Raw genomic sequence first — 21,657 nt, forward strand, 5'->3', positions numbered from 1 at the left:
CAGGTGACGGTGTCCTGTCACAACTCCGCCCCCTGTTGTTGGACCCCTCCCCCTCTCACCGTCTCTAACCAGCCCAGTCACCACAACTCTCAGGTATGTCTGCTCTCCTCCTCCTCCTCGTTAGCCTCAACCCCAGTCACCACAACTCTCTCCTCCTCCTCGTTAGCCTCAACCCCAGTCACCACAACTCTCAGGTACGTCTGCTCTCTCCTCCTCCTCGTTAGCCTCAACCCCAGTCACCACAACTCTCTCCTCCTCCTCGTTAGCCTCAACCCCAGTCACCACAACTCTCAGGTACGTCTGCTCTCCTCCTCCTCCTCGTTAGCCTCAACCCCAGTCACCACAACTCTCAGGTACGTCTGCTCTCTCCTCCTCCTCGTTAGCCTCAACCCCAGTCACCACAACTCTCTCCTCCTCCTCGTTAGCCTCAACCCCAGTCATCACAACTCTCAGGTACGTCTGCTCTCCTCCTCCTCGTTAGCCTCAACCCCAGTCACCACAACTCTCAGGTACGTCTGCTCTCTCCTCCTCCTCGTTAGCCTCAACCCCAGTCACCACAACTCTCTCCTCCTCCTCGTTAGCCTCAACCCCAGTCACCACAACTCTCTCCTCCTCCTCGTTAGCCTCAACCCCAGTCACCACAACTCTCAGGTACGTCTGCTCTCTCCTCCTCCTCGTTAGCCTCAACCCCAGTCACCACAACTCTCAGGTACGTCTGCTCTCCTCCTCCTCGTTAGCCTCAACCCCAGTCACCACAACTCTCAGGTACGTCTGCCCTCTCCTCCTCCTCGTTAGCCTCAACCCCAGTCACCACAACTCTCTCCTCCTCCTCGTTAGCCTCAACCCCAGTCACCACAACTCTCTCCTCCTCCTCGTTAGCCTCAACCCCAGTCACCACAACTCTCAGGTACGTCTGCTCTCCTCCTCCTCATTAGCCTCAACCCCAGTCACCACAACTCTCTCCTCCTCCTCGTTAGCCTCAACCCCAGTCACCACAACTCTCTCCCTCCTCCTCGTTAGCCTCAACCCCAGTCACCACAACTCTCAGGTACGTCTGCTCTCCTCCTCCTCGTTAGCCTCAACCCCAGTCACCACAACTCTCTCCTCCTCCTCGTTAGCCTCAACCCCAGTCACCACAACTCTCTCCTCCTCCTCGTTAGCCTCAACCCCAGTCACTACAACTCTCAGGTACGTCTGCTCTCTCCTCCTCCTCGTTAGCCTCAACCCCAGTCACCACAACTCTCTCCTCCTCCTCCTAGCCTCAACCCCAGTCACCACAACTCTCTCTCCTCCTCGTTAGCCTCAACCCCAGTCACCACAACTCTCTCCCCCTCCTCTCCTCGTTAGCCTCAACCCCAGTCACCACAACTCTCTCCTCCTCCTCGTTAGCCTCAACCCCAGTCACCACAACTCTCCCTCCTCCTCGTTAGCCTCAACCCCAGTCACCACAACTCTCTCCCCTCCTCCTCGTTAGCCTCAACCCCCAGTCACCACAACTCTCAGGTACGTCTGCTCTCCTCCTCCTCGTTAGCCTCAACCCCAGTCACCACAACTCTCTCCTCCTCCTCGTTAGCCTCAACCCCAGTCACCACAACTCCCTCTCCTCCTCCTCGTTAGCCTCATCCCCAGTCACCACAACTCCTCAGGCACGTCTGCTCTCCTCCTCCTCAGCCTCAGCCTAACCCCCAGTCACCACAACTCTCTCCTCCTCCTCGTTAGCCTCAACCCCAGTCACCACAACTCTCTCCTCCTCCTCGTTAGCCTCAACCCCAGTCACTACAACTCTCAGGTACGTCTGCTCTCTCCTCCTCCTCGTTAGCCTCAACCCCCAGTCACCACAACTCTCTCCTCCTCCTCGTTAGCCTCAACCCCAGTCACCACAACTCTCTCCTCCTCCTCGTTAGCCTCAACCCCAGTCACCACAACTCTCTCCTCCTCCTCGTTAGCCTCAACCCCAGTCACCACAACTCTCTCCTCCTCCTCGTTAGCCTCAACCCCAGTCACCACAACTCTCAGGTACGTCTGCTCTCTCCTCCTCCTCGTTAGCCTCAACCCCAGTCACCACAACTCTCAGGTACGTCTGCTCTCTCCTCCTCCTCGTTAGCCTCAACCCCAGTCACCACAACTCTCAGGTACGTCTGCTCTCCTCCTCCTCGTTAGCCTCAACCCCAGTCACCAAACTCTCTCCTCCTCCTCGTTAGCCTCAACCCCAGTCACCACAACTCTCAGGCACGCCTCCTCCTCCTCCTCCTCGTTAGCCTCAACCCCAGTCACCACAACTCTCAGGTACGTCTGCTCTCTCCTCCTCGTTAGCTTCAACCCCAGTCACCACAACTCGCAGGTACGTCTGCTCTCTCCTCCTCCTCGTTAGCCTCAACCCCAGTCACCACAACTCTCAGGTACGTCTGCTCTCTCCTCCTCCTCGTTAGCCTCAACCCCAGTCACCACAACTCTCCCAGGTACGCCTGCTCTCTTCTCCTTCTCGTTAGCCTCAACCCCAGTCACCACAACTCTCAGGTGCGTCTGCTCTCTCCTCCTCCCTCGTTAGCCTCAACCCCAGTCACCACAACTCTCAGGTACGTCTGATCTCTCCTCCTCCTCGTTAGCCTCAACCCCAGTCACCACAACTCCCAGGTACGTCTGCTCTCTCCTCCTCCTCGTTAGCCTCAACCCCAGTCACCACAACTCTCAGGTACGTCTGCTCTCTCCTCCTCCTCGTTAGCCTCAACCCCAGTCACCACAACTCTCAGGTACGTCTGCTCTCCCCCTCCTCGTTAGCCTCAACCCCAGTCACCACAACTCTCAGGTATGTCTGCTCTCCTCCTCCTCCTCGTTAGCCTCAACCCCAGTCACCACAACTCTCAGGTACGTCTGCTCTCCTCCTCCTCCTCGTTAGCCTCAACCCCAGTCACCACAACTCTCAGGTACGTCTGCTCTCTCCTCCTCCTCGTTAGCCTCAACCCCAGTCACCACAACTCTCCTCCTCCCCGGCCTCAACCCCAGTCACCACAACTCTCTCCTCCTCCTCGTTAGCCTCAACCCCAGTCACCACAACTCTCAGGTGCGTCTCTCCAGTCCGTTAGCCTCAACCCCAGTCACCACAACTCTCTCCTCCTCCTCGTTAGCCTCAACCCCAGTCACCACAACTCAGGTACGCCTGCCCCCTCCTCCTGCTAGCCTCAACCCCAGTCACCACAACTCTCAGGTATGTCTGCTCTCCTCCTCCCCTCCTCGTTAGCCTCAACCCCAGTCACCACAACTCTCCTCCTCCTCGTTAGCCTCAACCCCAGTCACCACAACTCTCAGGCACGCCTGCTCTCCTCCTCCTCGTTAGCCTCAACCCCAGTCACCACAACTCAGGTACGTCTGCTCTCCTCCTCCTCCTCGTTAGCCTCAACCCCAGTCACCACAACTTCAGGGCACGTCTGCTCTCTCCTCCTCGTTAGCCTCAACCCCAGTCACCACAACTCCTCAGGTACGTCTGCTCTCTTTCTCTCCCCGTTAGCCTCAACCCCAGTCACCACAACTCTCAGGTACGTCTGCTCTCTCCTCCCTCGTTGCTAGCCTCAACCCCAGTCACCACAACTCTCAGGTAGCCTGCTCTTCCTCCTCCTCGTTAGCCTCAACCCCAGTCACCATAACTCTCCTGTATGTCTGCTCTCCCTCCTCCTCCTCGTTAGCCTCAACCCCAGTCACCACAACTCTCAGGTACGTCTGCTCTCCCTCCTCCTCGTTAGCCTCAACCCCAGTCACCAACTCCTCAGGTCGTCTGCTCTCCTCCTCCTCCTCGTTAGCCTCAACCCCAGTCACCACAACTCCTCAGGTACGTCTGCTCTCTCCTCCTCCTCGTTAGCCTCAACCCCAGTCACCACAACTCTCTCCTCCTCCTCGCAGCCTCAACCCCAGTCACCACAACTCTCTCCCCTCTCGTTAGCCTCAACCCCAGTCACCACAACTCTCAGGCACGTCTGCTCTCCTCCTCCTCGTTAGCCTCAACCCCAGTCACCACAACTCCTCCTCCTCCTCGGTTTAACCCCAGTCACCACAACCCTCAGGTACGTCTGCTCTCCTCCTCGTTAGCCTCAACCCCAGTCACCACAACTCTCAGGTACGTCTGCTCTCCCTCCTCCTCGTTAGCCTCAACCCCAGTCACCACAACTCTCTCCTCCTCCTCGTTAGCCTCAACCCCAGTCACCACAACTCTCAGGTACGTCTGCTCTCCTCCTCCTCGTTAGCCTCAACCCCAGTCACCACAACTCTCAGGTACGTCTGCTCTCCTCCTCCTCCTCGTTAGCCTCAACCCCAGTCACCACAACTCTCAGGTACGTCTGCTCTCTCCTCCTCCTCGTTAGCCTCAACCCCAGTCACCACAACTCTCAGGTACGTCTGCTCTCTTCCCTCCTCGTTAGCCTCAACCCCAGTCACCACAACTCTCAGGTACGTCTGCTCTCCTCCTCCTCCTCGTTAGCCTCAACCCCAGTCACCACAACTCTCAGGTACGTCTGCTCTCTCCTCCTCCTCGTTAGCCTCAACCCCAGTCACCATAACTCTCAGGTACGTCTGCTCTCTCCTCCTCCCGCAGCCTCAACCCCAGTCACCACAACCTCAGGCACGCTCTGCTCTCTCCTCCTCCTCGTTAGCCTCAACCCCAGTCACCACAACTCTCAGGCACGTCTGCTCTCCTCCTCCTCGTTAGCCTCAACCCCAGTCACCACAACTCTCAGGTACGTCTGCTCTCCTCCTCCTCGTTAGCCTCAACCCCAGTCACCACAACTCTCAGGTACGTCTGCCTTCCTCCTCCTCGTTAGCCTCCCAACCCCAGTCACCACAACTCTCAGGTACGCTGCTCTCCTCTCCTCGTTAGCCTCAACCCCAGTCACCACAACTCTCAGGTACGCCTGCTCTCCTCCTCCCTCGTTAGCCTCAACCCCCAGTCACCACAACTCTCAGGTACGTCTGCTCTCTCCTCCTCGTTAGCCTCAACCCCAGTCACTACAACTCCTTGTGGCACGTCTGCTCTCCTCCTCCTCGTTAGCCTCTAACCCCAGTCACCACAACTCTCAGGTACGTCTGCTCTTCCTCCTCATTAGCCTCAACCCCAGTCACTACAACTCTCAGGCACGCCTGCTCTCTCCTCCTCGTTAGCCTCAACCTCAGTCACCACAACTCTCAGGTACGTCTGCTCTCTCCTCCTCCTCGTTAGCCTCAACCCCAGTCACCACAACTCTCAGGTACATCTGCTCTCTCCTCCTCCTCGTTAGCCTCAACCCCAGTCACCACAACTCTCAGGTACGTCTGCTCTCTCCTCCTCCTCGTTAGCCTCAACCCCAGTCACCACAACTCTCCTTCCAGGTCTTTCCAGAATGGGAATATGGGTGGGTATCTATCTCCTGATATTTATCTCCTGGTATCTATCTCCTGATATTTATCTCCTGGTATCTATCTCCTGGTATTTATCTCCTGGTATCTATCTCCTGGTATCTATCTCCTGGTATCTATCTCCTGGTATCTATCTCCTGGTATTTATCTCCTGGTATCTATCTCCTGATACCTATCTCCTGGTATCTATCTCCTGGTATCTATCTCCTGGTATCTATCTCCTGGTATCTATCTCCTGGTATCTATCTCCTGGTACCTATCTCCTGGTATCTATCTCCTGGTATCTATCTCCTGGTATCTATCTCCTGGTATCTATCTCCTGGTATCTATCTCCTGATATTTATCTCCTGGTATCTATCTCCTGGTATCTATCTCCTGGTATCTATCTCCTGATATTTATCTCCTGGTATCTATCTCCTGGTATCTATCTCCTGCTATCTATCTCCTGGTATCTATCTCCTGATATTTATCTCCTGGTATCTATCTCCTGGTATCTATCTCCTGGTATCTATCTCCTGATATTTATCTCCTGATATTTATCTCCTGGTATCTATCTCCTGATATTTATCTCCTGATATTTATCTCCTGATATTTATCTCCTGGTATCTATCTCCTGATATCTATCTCCTGATATCTATCTCCTGGTATCTATCTCCTGATATTTATCTCCTGATATTTATCTCCTGGTATCTATCTCCTGATATCTATCTCCTGATATTTATCTCCTGGTATCTATCTCCTGATATCTATCTCCTGATATTTATCTCCTGGTATCTATCTCCTGATATCTATCTCCTGATATCTATCTCCTGGTATCTATCTCCTGGTATCTATCTCCTGATATTTATCTCCTGATATTTATCTCCTGGTATCTATCTCCTGATATTTATCTCCTGATATTTATCTCCTGGTATCTATCTCCTGATATTTATCTCCTGATGTTTATCTCCTGATATTTATCTCCTGGTATCTATCTCCTGATATTTATCTCCTGATATTTATCTCCTGGTATCTATCTCCTGATATTTATCTCCTGATGTTTATCTCCTGATATTTATCTCCTGGTATCTATCTCCTGATATCTATCTCCTGATATTTATCTCCTGATATCTATCTCCTGGTATCTATCTCCTGGTATCTATCTCCTGATATTTATCTCCTGGTATCTATCTCCTGATATCTATCTCCTGGTATCTATCTCCTGATATTTATCTCCTGATATTTATCTCCTGGTACCTATCTCCTGATATTTATCTCCTGATATCTATCTCCAGCAGAGCACCAGTAGGACAACAGCTGGATGTGATATTAATTGTGACTATTTAATGATTTCTTAATACAAGAGATGCCATACTTATCTAAGTATTCCCCTCCCCTCCCTCCCTCCCTCCCTCCCTCCCTCCCTCCCTCCCTCCCTCCCTCCCTCCCTCCCTCCCTCCCTCCCTCCCTCCCTCCCTCCCTCCCTCCCTCCCTCCCTCCCTCCCTCCCTCCCTCCTCCCTCCCTCCCTCATCTCCTCCCCTCCACCTGCTTCCTATCTTTTGTCCACTACAGGTGGTGAGGGGTCGCTGCAGGTCTGTGAGTGTGGGAGAACAGTGGCTTCAACAGAACAGCGCCACCAACAGGCTAACCACCATGAGAGCAGCCTCTCCGTCACGCGCTCAATGCTCCTTCAGGTACTCACTGTGTACCCTCTCTTCTCTCTCTTGTCTTCTCCTCGCTCCTCTTCTTTAGTTAAGCACCATTTAGCCTCCCCTCTCTTCTCCTCTCCCCTCTGTCTCAACTATCTCACCTCTGTCTCAACTATCTCTCCTCTGTCTCAACTATCTCTCCTCTGTCTCAACTATCTCTCCTCTGTCTCAACTATCTCTCCTCTGTCTCAACTATCAGGTGGTCTCAACTATCTCTCCTCTGTCTCAACTATCTCTCCTCTCCCCTCTGTCTCAACTATCTCTCCTCTCCCCCTGTCTCAACTATCTCTCCTCTCCCCCCTGTCTCAACTATCTCTCCTCTCCCCTCTGTCTCAACTATCTCTCCTCTCCCTCTGTCTCAACTACGCTCCTCTCTCCTCTGTCTCAACTATCTCTCCTCTCCCCTCTGTCTCAACTACGCTCTCCTCTCTCCTCTGTCTCAACTATCTCTCCTCTCACCTCTGTCTCAACTATCTCTCCTCTCTCCTTTGTCTCAACTATCTCTCCTCTCTCCTCTGTCTCAACTATCTCTCCTCTACCCTCTGTCTCAACTATCTCTCCTCTCCCCTCTGTCTCAACTATCTCTCCTCTCCCGTCTGTCTCAACTATCTCTCCTCTCCCCTCTGTCTCAACTATCTCTCCTCTCTCCTCTGTCTCAACTATCTCAACTATCTATCCTCTCCCCTCTGTCTCAACTATCTCTCCTCTCTCCTCTGTCTCAACTATCTCTCCTCTCTTATAGCCCCTCTATCTTTCTCTTCTATCTCTGTCTGTACACTCCACACCTCTCCCAATGGGACGAGAGGGCATGATTAGTTAGCTAGATAAGAAACATGAAGGAGAATGTGTCTCTCTAATCATATTCTCTCTTATACGGTCTTTTCTCTTGTACTGGTAGATCATATTCCTTTTCTTTCACCATACTGTATGTATTGGGTTTACAATTATCTCTTGATTGTGTCTTCCCAGAAAACCAAAATTGGTTCTGTGAAGATTCCCAGAACATTTGTTAGGTCGCGGGCAAATGTTCTCATAACACAAAAAACTGTCTCGTCGTAGTGATAATTATAAAATGTTTGTATAGAACCTGATGTTGTAAGAACGTTCCTAGAACACATTTAATCTGTTCTTTAAAGGTTCTCAGAATGTTTCATTAGGTTGTGGAAACTTTTTGGGGGCATCAAGAATGATATGTTCCCAAAAACACAAAAACTGTCCAGTTGTGTGGATAATTCTATAATGTTTATTTTAGGTTGCAAAAAAGAAACATTTACCTGATATTGTTAGAACATTCCCAGAACACATTTTTTTTTAAAGTTCTTTAAAAGTCCCGAAAACATTTATTTAAGTTGTGTAGAACATTGTGGAGTTTAGGACGAGAAATAGATTCCCCAAAACACCAAAACAGTCCAGCTGTGCTGACATTAAGATCATATTTGTATCAGGGTGTAAAAAAAAACATTCCTTTGATGTTGCAAGATTGTTGACAGAACTGCCTTTCTGAGTTCTTTAAAGGTTCCCAGAATATTTGATGAGGCAGTGGGAACAGTGTGGATACATTACAAGAGATATGTTCCTCAATAGTGACAACATTCATACAATGTTTAAGTTAGGTTGGTACAGGACATTCCTTTAATGTTGTAATAATGAAATAAGTAAGTTTTCATTACTTTCATCGCAGATTTAGGTTTAACGTAATATTCCATTGATGTTCACACAATATACATTTGACCTTGTTTTTGAGGTCCTCGGAACATTTCGAAATTCTTATATTTAAATTTAACATAATATTACCCAAACATTCTCAGCATGCAAATTTGTAGCTACTTAAAACGTATTGGAATTACATCCCCCATCCCATCATTGAATTTAATGGCGATTTGCGTTTGATAACTGTATTGAAGGCGATACGGAGACACGTTTTAATTTCATTCACACGACATTTGAAGAGCATTTTGTGGTACAAACACACCCATGTTTTCTTATACTTCACACGTTTTTTCAACATTCATTTTTCCCACAGGGGGATTTTTTTATAGAAACACTTAAAATAAGGGCTGTGTTTCGTGTATTGATAAAAGTCACCTTGTCCTAGAGGGATTTACACAGTTATCAATATGTCACGCCAGGGTGAGCCTACACGAAACACAGCCCACATCTAGGAACAACTACACTTAAAATAAGGGCTGTGTTTCGTTTATTGATAAAAGTCACCTTGTCCTAGAGGGATTTACACAGTTATCAATATGTCACGCCAGGGTGAGCCTACACGAAACACAGCCCACATCTAGGAACAACTACACTTAAAATAAGGACTGTGTTTCCTGTAGACAAACATATTGATAAAAGTCACCTTGTCCTAGAGAGATTTACAAAGTTATCAATATGTCACGCCAGGGTGAGCCTACACGAAACACAGCCCACATCTAGGAACAACTACACTTAAAATAAGGGCTGTGTTTCGTGTATTGATAAAAGTCACCTTGTCCTAGAGGGATTTACACAGTTATCAATATGTCACGCCAGGGTGAGCCTACACGAAACACAGCCCACATCTAGGAACAACTACACTTAAAATAAGGGCTGTGTTTCGTGTAGGCTCACCCTGGCGTGACATATTTGATAACTGTAAATCTCTCTAGGACAAGGTGACTTTTATCAATATATTTGCCTGTATTTACCTCAGAAAAATTAAATGCTAATTAGCTGCTAATGTTGCTACTACAAATACCATTACGATCTGGATGAGATTGACGAATCGTAGGCAAAGGTAAGAATCTCTGGATTAACTATCTAATGTTAGCTAAATTTAATAATGAATAAATTGTCAACATTTCTTTAAATTGGCAATTCTGTGAACTGTCTTGTGCAAGTTTTAAATTGACACAATACCTGTTAGCGAAGGTGTCAGTTAGAGATGACGTGCAGGAGCTGGCATGGATTTGTCGTCTTGCATGCTGTCTACTTTGATGCTAATTAGCATTTTTCAAATCTGAGAGTAAATAGAGCCGAATATATTGATAAAAGTCACCTTGTCCTAGAGAGATTTAAATGGACACATTTTAAAAATGAATGGGGGGGGAAAAAACTATTGGAACCATTTCCTTGTTTGGCCGCTAGGTTTTATGGGTATTATGACACCGCCACTGTGGGGCTCTATACAGTCCTCTAATACGAATTGCAATTATATCTGGTGAGAACAGTAATAGGGATATATTCCAATATTCTTTAATTTACATGCTGAGAATGTTGTGGTAATATTAAACTAAACTTAAATATTGTCAGGCGCAGGAGAGTCAAAATGGAGAGTAAATGGAGTATTTTAATAAATGTCCACGGCTCCATAACACTAAACAGTACAGACCTGAACAAACATGGGTACGAGGACCCGTCGCGCACCACCACAACAACAAATAAACAACACTGACAATAAAACAATATCTGACAAAGACATGAGGGTTAAATACACAACAGGTAATGAATGGGATTGAAAACAGGTGTGTGGGAAGACAAGACAAAACCAATTGGAAAATGAAAAATGGATCAATGATGGCTAGAAGACCGGTGACGTCGAACGCCGAGCACCGCCCGAACAAGGAGAGGCAACGACTTCGGTAGAAGATGTGACAAATATAACATTTTCTAAATCTTCCGAGGACCTCCAAGACAAGTTTAAATGTATATTGTGTGAACATCAATGGGAATATTATGTTAAACCTAAATCACATCTACTATGAACGACATTAAAACAGACTTATTTGATTGTTATTTGATTAAGAGAACGTCATAATGTTCTGGGACTGTTCCTGGTTTGCTGGGTGGTGTTTCATCCCTGTAGGAAGGGACGAGGGGGAGGCCGAAAAGTTTCTTGTGTTTCATCCCTGTAGGAAGGGACGAGGGGAGGCCGAAAACGTTTCTTGTGTTTCATCCCTGTAGGAAGGGACGAGGAGGCCGAAACGTTTGTTGTGTTTCATCCCTGTAGGAAGGACGAGGGGAGGTTGACACGTTTGTTGTGTTTCATCCCTGTAGGAAGGGACGAGGGGAGGTTGACACGTTTGTTGTGTTTCATCCCTGTAGGAAGGGACGAGGGGAGGTTGACACGTTTGTTGTGTTTCATCCCTGTAGGAAGGGACGAGGGGAGGCCGACACGTTTGTTGTGTTTCATCCCTGTAGGAAGGGACGAGGGGAGGCCGAAACGTTTGTTGTGTTTCATCCCTGTAGGAAGGGACGAGGGGAGGTTGACACGTTTGTTGTGTTTCATCCCTGTAGGAAGGGACGAGGGGAGGTTGACACGTTTCCTGTGTTTCATCCCTGTAGGAAGGGACGAGGGAGGTTGACACGTTTCCTGTGTTTCATCCCTGTAGGAAGGGACGAGGGGAGGTTGACACGTTTCCCTGTGTTTCATCCCTGTAGGAAGGGACGAGGGGAGGTTGACACGTTTGTTGTGTTTCATCCCTGTAGGAAGGGACGAGGGGAGGTTGACACGTTTCCTGTGTTTCATCCCTGTAGGAAGGGACGAGGGGAGGTTGACACGTTTGTTGTGTTTCATCCCTGTAGGAAGGTACGAGGGGAGGTTGACACGTTTCCTGTGTTTCATCCCTGTAGGAAGGGACGAGGGGAGGTTGACACGTTTGTTGTGTTTCATCCCTGTAGGAAGTTACGAGGGGAGGTTGACACGTTTCCTGTGTTTCATCCCTGTAGGAAGGGACGAGGGGAGGCTAAGAAGTGTCGTAAGGTGTACGGAGTGGAGCACAAGGAGCAGTGGTGCACGGCCTGTCGCTGGAAGAAAGCGTGCCAGCGCTTCACAGACTAAACGAGGGCGCGAACGACAGATGATGGAAAAAAGAGAGAGGTCACGATCACAACCAGGGCCTGTTAGCCAGCAAGAACAACTGTTTTTTTCTACCTTGTTTTTCCCCTCAAGGAATAAAGTGATTTCTGTATTTTAAAAAAAATGTAAAAGTTGACCTGAGCAGTGAGTCAGTGTGTGTGATGTTAGTAGCTAGTAGTTGATATTATGACGTGGTAGGCCTACAATGTTCGTCCTTCCTAGCCTGGTCCCAGACCTGTTGGTGCTGTGTGGCATGACAACGACCATAGGAGTTAGTTATACACAGGGACCGAACTTTTTGGGGTACTGGCTTGTAACCCTGGGTAACAATCGGCTCAAAAGTCTGTGCCATGCGATATTTCTAAGGACAAACTTTAGACCGTCCTGGCGGGCTAGTGTGGCACATTTTCTACTAGCCCGATCTGAAAAGTACAAGCCCGATCTGAAAAGTACAAGCCCGATCTGGCGGGCTGGTTTAGTTTCCATCCCGGGTTGAGCAAGGTGCTTCATCCTTAAATGTTCTCCAACTTCTTCTTCTATACAGCACAAACAGATCTGGCCCCAGGATACACGTCTCTCCTCACCTCTCATGTCTCTCCTCACCTCTCATGTCTCTCCTCACCTCCCACTGAGAACATGTCTCTCCTCACCTCCCACTGAGAACCTGTCTCTCCTCACCTCTCATGTCTCTCCTCACCTCCCACTGAGAACATGTCTCTCCTCACCTCTCATGTCTCTCCTCACCTCCCACTGAGAACCTGTCTCTCCTCACCTCTCACTGAGAACCTGTCTCTCCTCACCTCCCACTGAGAACCTGTCTCTCCTCACCTCTCATGTCTCTCCTCACCTCCCACTGAGAACCTGTCTCTCCTCACCTCCCACTGACAACCTGTCTCTCCTCACCTCCCACTGACAACCTGTCTCTCCTCACCTCCCACTGACAACCTGTCTCTCCTCACCTCCCACTGACAACCTGTCTCTCCTCACCTCCCACTGAGAACCTGTCTCTCCTCACCTCCCACTGAGAACCTGTCTCTCCTCACCTCCCACTGAGAACCTGTCTCTCCTCACCTCCCACTGAGAACCTGTCTCTCCTCACCTCCCACTGAGAACCTGTCTCTCCTCACCTCCCACTGAGAACATGTCTCTCCTCACCTCTCATGTCTCTCCTCACCTCCCACTGACAACCTGTCTCTCCTCACCTCCCACTGAGAACCTGTCTCTCCTCACCTCTCACTGAGAACCTGTCTCTCCTCACCTCCCACTGAGAACACGTCTCTCCTCACCTCTCATGTCTCTCCTCACCTCCCACTGAGAACCTGTCTCTCCTCACCTCTCATGTCTCTCCTCACCTCCCACTGAGAACCTGTCTCTCCTCACCTCTCATGTCTCTCCTCACCTCCCACTGAGAACCTGTCTCTCCTCACCTCCCACTGAGAACCTGTCTCTCCTCACCTCCCACTGAGAACCTGTCTCTCCTCACCTCTCACTGAGAACCTGTCTCTCCTCACCTCCCACTGAGAACATGTCTCTCCTCACCTCTCATGTCTCTCCTCACCTCCCTCTGAGAACATGTCTCTCCTCACCTCCCACTGAGAACCTGTCTCTCCTCACCTCCCACTGAGAACCTGTCTCTCCTCACCTCCCACTGAGAACCTGTCTCTCCTCACCTCCCACTGAGAACCTGTCTCTCCTCACCTCCCACTGACAACCTGTCTCTCCTCACCTCCCACTGACAACCTGTCTCTCCTCACCTCCCACTGAGAACATGTCTCTCCTCAGCAATGGACGACCTATACCTCAATGTGATATGCTATCTATGAGATCTTTTGGACTATTTTGTATTTTTGTGTTTTTTTTATTGTTATATAAAGAGTTTAATGTCATGTTCTGGCACATTTTATTTAAACATGTATTTTACAAGGATAATGACGAATAAGCTACATTTGGTTTGACTCGTTGTGGTTTGACTCGAGTCAGTTTTTCCATACAGTATTTCACTCTACCCCGTCTTGGTGAACAGTGTTATGGTCCTGACTGTATAAGACAGTGTTATGGTCTGTATAAGACAGTGTTATGGTCTGTATGAGACAGTGTTATGGTCTGGATAAGACAGTGTTATGGTCTGTATAAGACAGTGTTATGGTCTGTATAAGACAGTGTTATGGTCTGTATAAGACAGTGTTATGGTCTGTATAAGACAGTGTTATGGTCTGTATAAGACAGTGTTATGGTCTGTATAAGACAGTGTTATGGTCTGTATAAGACAGTGTTATGGTCTGTATAAGACAGTGTTATGGTCTGTATAAGACAGTGTTATGGTCTGTATAAGACAGTGTTATGGTCTGTATAAGACAGTGTTATGGTCTGTATAAGACAGTGTTATGGTCCTGACTGTATAAGACAGTGTTATGGTCTGTATAAGACAGTGTTATGGTCTGTATAAGACAGTGTTATGGTCTGTATAAGACAGTGTTATGGTCTGTATAAGACAGTGTTATGGTCTGTATAAGACAGTGTTATGGTCCTGACTGTATAAGACAGTGTTATGGTCTGTATAAGACAGTGTTATGGTCTGTATAAGACAGTGTTATGGTCTGTATAAGACAGTGTTATGGTCTGTATAAGACAGTGTTATGGTCTGTATGAGACAGTGTTATGGTCTGTATGAGACAGTGTTATGGTCTGTATGAGACAGTGTTATGGTCTGTATAAGACAGTGTTATGGTCCTGACTGTATAAGACAGTGTTATGGTCTGTATAAGACAGTGTTATGGTCTGTATAAGACAGTGTTATGGTCTGTATAAGACAGTGTTATGGTCTGTATAAGACAGTGTTATGGTCTGTATAAGACAGTGTTATGGTCTGTATAAGACAGTGTTATGGTCCTGACTGTATAAGACAGTGTTATGGTCTGTATAAGACAGTGTTATGGTCTGTATAAGGCAGTGTTATGGTCTGTATGAGACAGTGTTATGGTCTGTATGAGACAGTGTTATGGTCTGTATAAGACAGTGTTATGGTCCTGACTGTATAAGACAGTGTTATGGTCCTGTCTGTATAAGACAGTGTTATGGTCTGTATAAGACAGTGTTATGGTCTGTATAAGGCAGTGTTATGGTCTGTATGAGACAGTGTTATGGTCTGTATAAGACAGTGTTATGGTCCTGACTGTATAAGACAGTGTTATGGTCTGTATAAGACAGTGTTATGGTCCTGTCTATATAAGACAGTGTTATGGTCTGTATAAGACAGTGTTATGGTCTGTATAAGACAGTGTTATGGTCTGTATAAGACAGTGTTATGGTCTGTATGAGACAGTGTTATGGTCTGTATGAGACAGTGTTATGGTCTGTATGAGACAGTGTTATGGTCTGTATAAGACAGTGTTATGGTCTGTATGAGACAGTGTTATGGTCTGTATGAGACAGTGTTATGGTCTGTATAAGACAGTGTTATGGTCCTGACTGTATAAGACAGTGTTATGGTCTGTATAAGACAGTGTTATGGTCTGTATAAGACAGTGTTATGGTCTGTATAAGACAGTGTTATGGTCTGTATAAGACAGTGTTATGGTCTGTATGAGACAGTGTTATGGTCTGTATGAGACAGTGTTATGGTCTGTATGAGACAGTGATATGGTCTGTATGAGACAGTGTTATGGTCTGTATAAGACAGTGTTATGGTCTGTATGAGACAGTGTTATGGTCCTGACTGTATAAGAGAGTGCTATGGTCTGTATAAGACAGTGTTATGGTCTGTATAAGACAGTGTTATGGTCTGTATAAGACAGTGTTATGGTCCTGACTGTGTAAGACAGTGTTATGGTCTGTATGAGACAGTGTTATGGTCTGTATAAGACAGTGTTATGGTCTGTATAAGACAGTGTTATGGTCTGTATGAGACAGTGTTATGGTCTGTATAAGACAGTGTTATGGTCTGTATTAGACAGTGTTATGGTCTGTATAAGACAGTGTTATGGTCTGTATGAGACAGTGTTATGGTCTGTATAAGGCAGTGTTATGGTCCTGTCTGTATAAGACAGTGTTATGGTCTGTATAAGACAGTGTTATGGTCTGTATAAGACAGTGTTATGGTCCTGACTGTATAAGACAGTGTTATGGTCTGTATAAGACAGTGTTATGGTCTGTATAAGGCAGTGTTATGGTCTGTATGAGACAGTGTTATGGTCTGTATAAGACAGTGTTATGGTCCTGACTGTATAAGACAGTGTTATGGTCTGTATAAGACAGTGTTATGGTCTGTATAAGACAGTGTTATGGTCCTGTCTATATAAGACAGTGTTATGGTCTGTATAAGACAGTGTTATGGTCTGTATAAGACAGTGTTATGGTCTGTATAAGACAGTGTTATGGTCTGTATGAGACTGTGTTATGGTCTGTATGAGACAGTGTTATGGTCTGTATAAGACAGTGTTATGGTCTGTATAAGACAGTGTTATGGTCCTGACTGTATAAGACAGTGTTATGGTCTGTATAAGACAGTGTTATGGTCTGTATAAGGCAGTGTTATGGTCTGTATGAGACAGTGTTATGGTCTGTATAAGACAGTGTTATGGTCTGTATGAGACAGTGTTATGGTCTGTATGAGACAGTGTTATGGTCTGTATAAGACAGTGTTATGGTCCTGACTGTATAAGACAGTGTTATGGTCTGTATAAGACAGTGTTATGGTCTGTATAAGCAGTGTTATGGTCTGTATAAGACAGTGTTATGGTCTGTATAAGACAGTGTTATGGTCTGTATAAGACAGTGTTATGGTCTGTATAAGACAGTGTTATGGTCTGTATGAGACAGTGTTATGGTCTGTATGAGACAGTGTTATGGTCTGTATGAGACAGTGTTATGGTCTGTATGAGACAGTGTTATGGTCTGTATAAGACAGTGTTATGGTCTGTATGAGACAGTGTTATGGTCCCTGACATGTAAGAGAGTGCTATGGTCTGTATAAGACAGTGTTATGGTCTGTATAAGACAGTGTTATGGTCTGTATAAGACAGTGTTATGGTCTGTATAGACAGTGTTATGGTCTGTATAAGACAGTGTTATGGTCCTGACTGTGTAAGATAGCAAGTTATGAATTGTATAAGACAGTGTTATGGTCTGTATGAGACAGTGTTATGGTCTGTATAAGACAGTGTTATGGTCTGTATAAGACAGTGTTATGGGTCTGTATGAGACAGTGTTATGGTCTGTATAAGACAGTGTTATGGTCTGTATATTAGACAGTGTTATGGTCTGTATAAGACAGTGTTATGGTCTGTATGAGACAGTGTTATGGTCTGTATAAGACAGTGTTATGGTCTGTATGAGACAGTGTTATGGTCTGTATAAGACAGTGTTATGGTCCTGACTGGATTGAGGTATTGAACCACTCCCAAGGGATCAGGCCACGTTAGACTGCATTTTTACAAACATCCTTCTAATGACAGAAGAAACATGTCTAAAGTTATTAAAAACACAGTCAAATAAAGTAAATAATAAATACATTTTTTTTAAACAGGGAATACCGGGACAATGATGAGTTTTCTGAATTACAATCAGCAAGAGGAATAGCAAACTCATTTATTACATTTCTCTCTATACAGGTTTCATTAAGACTCTTAAACAAATGGCTAGAAATGTACACTGTATTCACAAAGTTATTTTGTATATGAACGAGAGACATGTACTCCCTAACACATACACACAAACTCTTACATACGTCAAAAGACTACTGGATGTATACTGCCTGAAGGGATGTGCTGCAAAACAAAACCAGGCCTCTCTATTACTAACAGGTGAATCATAACATAATGTTGTGCTATTGAGTGTTTTCAGACAAGAAAAGAACTCTTTATTCCATACTGTAGCAAGAACATAACAAACACTATGATCTCTCGTCTCCTTTTGGGGGAAAATCAGATAGTTGGTAAGTTCAGTGTGGTATGTATACTGGAAGACAAATGCAGGACATGATCTACATTACAAATACCAGTGGCAGTGTTGCCCTACTGTCTGGTATGATGATTAAACTCTACTAACACCAGGGGCAGTGTTGCCCTACTTTCTGGTATGCTGATTCTACTCTACCAACACCAGGGGGCAGTGTTGCCCTACTGTCTGGTATGATGATTCTACTCTACTAACACCAGTGGGCAGTGTTGCCCTACTGTCTGGTATGCTGATTCTACTCTACCAACACCAGGGGGCAGTGTTGCACTACTGTCTGGTATGCTGATTCTACTCTACCAACACAGGGGCAGTGTTGTACTACTGTCTCGTATGATTCTACTCTACTAACACCAGGGGGCAGTGTTGCCCTACTGTCTGGTATGCTGATTCTCCTCTACTAACACCCATTGGGCAGTGTTGCCCTACTGTCTGGTATGCTGATTCTACTCTACTAACACCAGGGGGCAGTATTACCCTACTGTCTCGTATGCGGATTCTACTCTACTAACACCAGGGGGCAGTGTTGCCCCACTGTCTGTGATGCTATATCGTAAAAATGGTTTATCAAGACCCAGATTCGCTCACACAAACTGCCAGATAGTGAAGTGTGATTCATCATTCCAGAGAATGTGTTTCCACTGCTCCAGAGTCCAATGGCGGCGAGCTTAACATCACTGGAGCCTCTATGCTTGGCATTACATTGTGATTCTAGGCTTGTGCATGGCTGCTCGGCCATGGAAACTCATTTCATGAAGCCCCAACAAACAGCACAGTTGACGTTGCTTCCAGAGACAGTTTGGAACTCGGTAGTGAGTGTGGCAACCGAGGACAGATGATTTGTACAGGCTACGTGCTTCAGCACTTGGCGTTCCCCTTCTGTGAGCTTGTGTGGCCTACCACTTTGCGGCTGAGCCGTTGTTGCTCCTAGACGTTTCCACTTCACAATAACAACACGTACAGTTGACCGGGCAGCTCTAGCAGGGCAGATAATTGACGAACTGACCTATTGGAAGATGGCATACTGATGGTGCCATGTTGAAAGTCACTGAGCTCTTCAGGCCATTCTACTGCCAATGTTTGTCTGTGGAGATTGCATGGCGGTGTGCTCAATTTTATATACCTGTCAGCAACAGGTGTAGCTGAAATTGCCAAATCCACTAATTTGAAGGGGTGTCCACATACTGGAAGATACTTTTGCCATGTAGTGTACAGAGCATTCGGAAAGTATTCAGACCCCTTGATTTTTTCCAAATGTTGCTACGTTACAGCCTTATTCTAAAATGGATTAAATTGCTTATTTCCTCATAAATCCACACACAATACCCCATAATGACATAAGCAAAAACAGTTTTTTAGAAATGTTTGCAAATATATATATATATAAAAAACGTTATTACATTTACATAAGTATTCAGGACCTTTGGCAGTGATTACAGCCACGAGTCTTGTTGGGTATGATACTTGGAACACTTGTATTTGGGGTGTTTCTCCCATTCTTCTCTGCAGATCCTTTGAAGCTCTGTCAGGTTGGATGGGAACGTCAGCTGCACAGCTGTTTTCAGGTCTCTGATGTTTGATCAGGTTCAAGTCTGGGCCTCTCAGGTCTTGTTCCTAAACCACTCCTGCATTGTCTTGGCTGTGCTTAAGGTTGTTGTCATGTTGGAAGGTGAACCTCTCACCCCAGTCACGTTCTGGAGTGCTCTGGAGCAGGTTTTCATCAAGGATCTCTATGTACTTTACCCCTTCATCTTTCCATCAATCGTGACTAGTTTCCTAGTCCCTGCCCCTGAAAAACATCCCCACAACATGATGCTGCCACCACCATGCTTCGCCGTAAGGACGGTGCCAGGTTTCCAGACGTGACACTTGGCATTCAGGCTAAAGACTTATCTTGGATTCATCAGAACAGAGAATCTTGTTTCTCATGGTCTGAAAGTCCTTTAGGTGCCTTTTGGTAAACTCCAAGCGGTTGTCATATGCTTTTCACTTAGGAGTGGCTTCCTGTCTGGTCACTGTACCATACAGGCTCACTGGTGGAGGCTGCAGAGGTATTGTCCTCTGGAAGGTTCTCCCATCTCCACTGAGGAACTCTAGAGCTCTGTCAGAATGACCATCAGGTTATTGGTCACCTCCCTGATCAAGGCCCTTCTCCCCTGATTGCTCAGTTTGGCCGGGCGGCCAGCTCTAAGAAGAGTCTTGTTCCAAATCCTTCCATTTAAGAATGATGGAGGCCACTGTGTTCTTGGGGACCTTCAATGCTACAAAATGTTCTGGTACACTTCCCCAGATCTGTGCCTTGACACAAAATTGCCTGATACATGGTGGAATTCATTATTCCATCAATCTCAACCAGTACCCTGGACCTCTGGAATTAAAACAGCCCCAAAACATCACTGACCCACCAGCATATTTCATCGTGGGTATAAGGAGCTTCTCCTTGTATCTCTGTTCCCGTGGGTATGAGGAGCCTCTCCTTGTATCTCTGTTTCCCCGTGGGTATAAGGAGCTTCTCCTTGTATCTCTGTTTCACCGTGGGTATAAGGAGCTTCTCCTTGTATCTCTGTTTCACTGTGGGTATAAGGAGCTTCTCCTTGTATCTCTGTTTCCCCGTGGGTATGAGGAGCCTCTCCTTGTATCTCTGTTTCCCCGTGGGTATAAGGAGCTTCTCCTTGTATCTCTGTTTCCCCGTGGGTATGAGGTGCCTCTCCTTGTATCTGTTTCCCCGTGGGTATAAGAAGCTTCTCCTTGTATCTCTGTTTCCCCGTGGGTATATGAGCTTCTCCTTGTATCTGTTTCCCGTGGGTATATGAGCTTCTCCTTGTATCTGTTTCCCGTGGGTATAGGAGCTTCTCCTTGTATCTGTTTCCCGTGGGTATAAGAGCCTGTATCTCTGTTTCCCCGTGGGTATAAGGAGCTTCTCCTTCTATCTCTGTTTCCCGTGGGTATAAGGAGCTTCTCCTTGTATCTCTGTTTCCCCGTGGGTATAAGGAGCTTCTCCTTGTATCTCTGTTTCCCAGTGGGTATAAGGAGCTTCTCCTTGTATCTCTGTTTCACCGTGGGTATGAGGTGCCTCTCCTTGTATCTGTTTCCCCGTGGGTATAAGGAGCTTCTCCTTGTATGCATTTCTGTTTCACCGTGGGTATGAGGTGCCTCTCCCTGTATCTGTTTCCCCGTGGGTATAAGGAGCTTCTCCTTGTATGCATTTCTGTTCACCGTGGGTATGAGGTGCCTCTCCTGTATCTGTTTCCCGTGCAGCAAGGAGCTTCTCCTTTGCATCTCTCTTTCACTCATGGGTATAAGGAGCTTCTCCTTGTATCTCTGTTTCACCGTGGGTATGAGGAGCTTCTCCTTGTATCTCTGTTTCCCCGTGGGTATAAGGAGCTTCTCCTTGTATCTCTGTTTCACCGTGGGTATAAGGAGCTTCTCCTTGTATCTCTGTTTCACCGTGGGTATAAGGAGCTTCTCCTTGTATCTCTGTTTCCCCGTGGGTATAAGGAGCTTCTCCTTGTATCTCTGTTTCCCTGTGGGTATAAGGAGCTTCTCCTTGTATATCTGTTTCACCGTGGGTATAAGGAGCTTCTCCTTGTATCTCTGTTTCCCCGTGGGTATAAGGAGCTTCTCCTTGTATCTCCGTTTCCCCGTGGGTATAAGGAGCTTCTCCTTGTATCTCTGTTTCACCGTGGGTATAAGGAGCTTCTCCTTGTATCTCTGTTTCCCGTGGGTATAAGGAGCTTCTCCTTGTATCTCTGTTTCCCGTGGGTATAAGGAGCTTCTCCTTGTATCTCTGTTTCCCCGTGGGTATA

The 21,657-nt window shown here is 46.8% G+C and overlaps 1 protein-coding gene across 1 annotated transcript in view; it reads left to right on the plus strand.

Moving 5' to 3' along the window:
• Nucleotides 1-13,785, plus strand: part of LOC135530866 (zinc finger protein 395-like) — a 20,170-nt gene extending 6,385 nt beyond the window's left edge. Inside the window, exons 6-8 of the mRNA XM_064959035.1 lie at nt 1-93; nt 6,932-7,053; nt 11,770-13,785. The exon at nt 1-93 is cut by the window's left edge and continues 15 nt beyond it. Of these exons, the coding sequence (XP_064815107.1) occupies nt 1-93; nt 6,932-7,053; nt 11,770-11,881 (327 nt within the window). The 3' untranslated portion in view covers nt 11,882-13,785. The remainder of the gene's footprint in view (nt 94-6,931; nt 7,054-11,769) is intronic.
• Nucleotides 13,786-21,657: the final 7,872 nt, after the last annotated feature.

The sequence above is a fragment of the Oncorhynchus masou genome, unplaced genomic scaffold (genome assembly GCF_036934945.1).
Source record: "Oncorhynchus masou masou isolate Uvic2021 unplaced genomic scaffold, UVic_Omas_1.1 unplaced_scaffold_1443, whole genome shotgun sequence".
Taxonomy (NCBI): domain Eukaryota; kingdom Metazoa; phylum Chordata; class Actinopteri; order Salmoniformes; family Salmonidae; genus Oncorhynchus; species Oncorhynchus masou.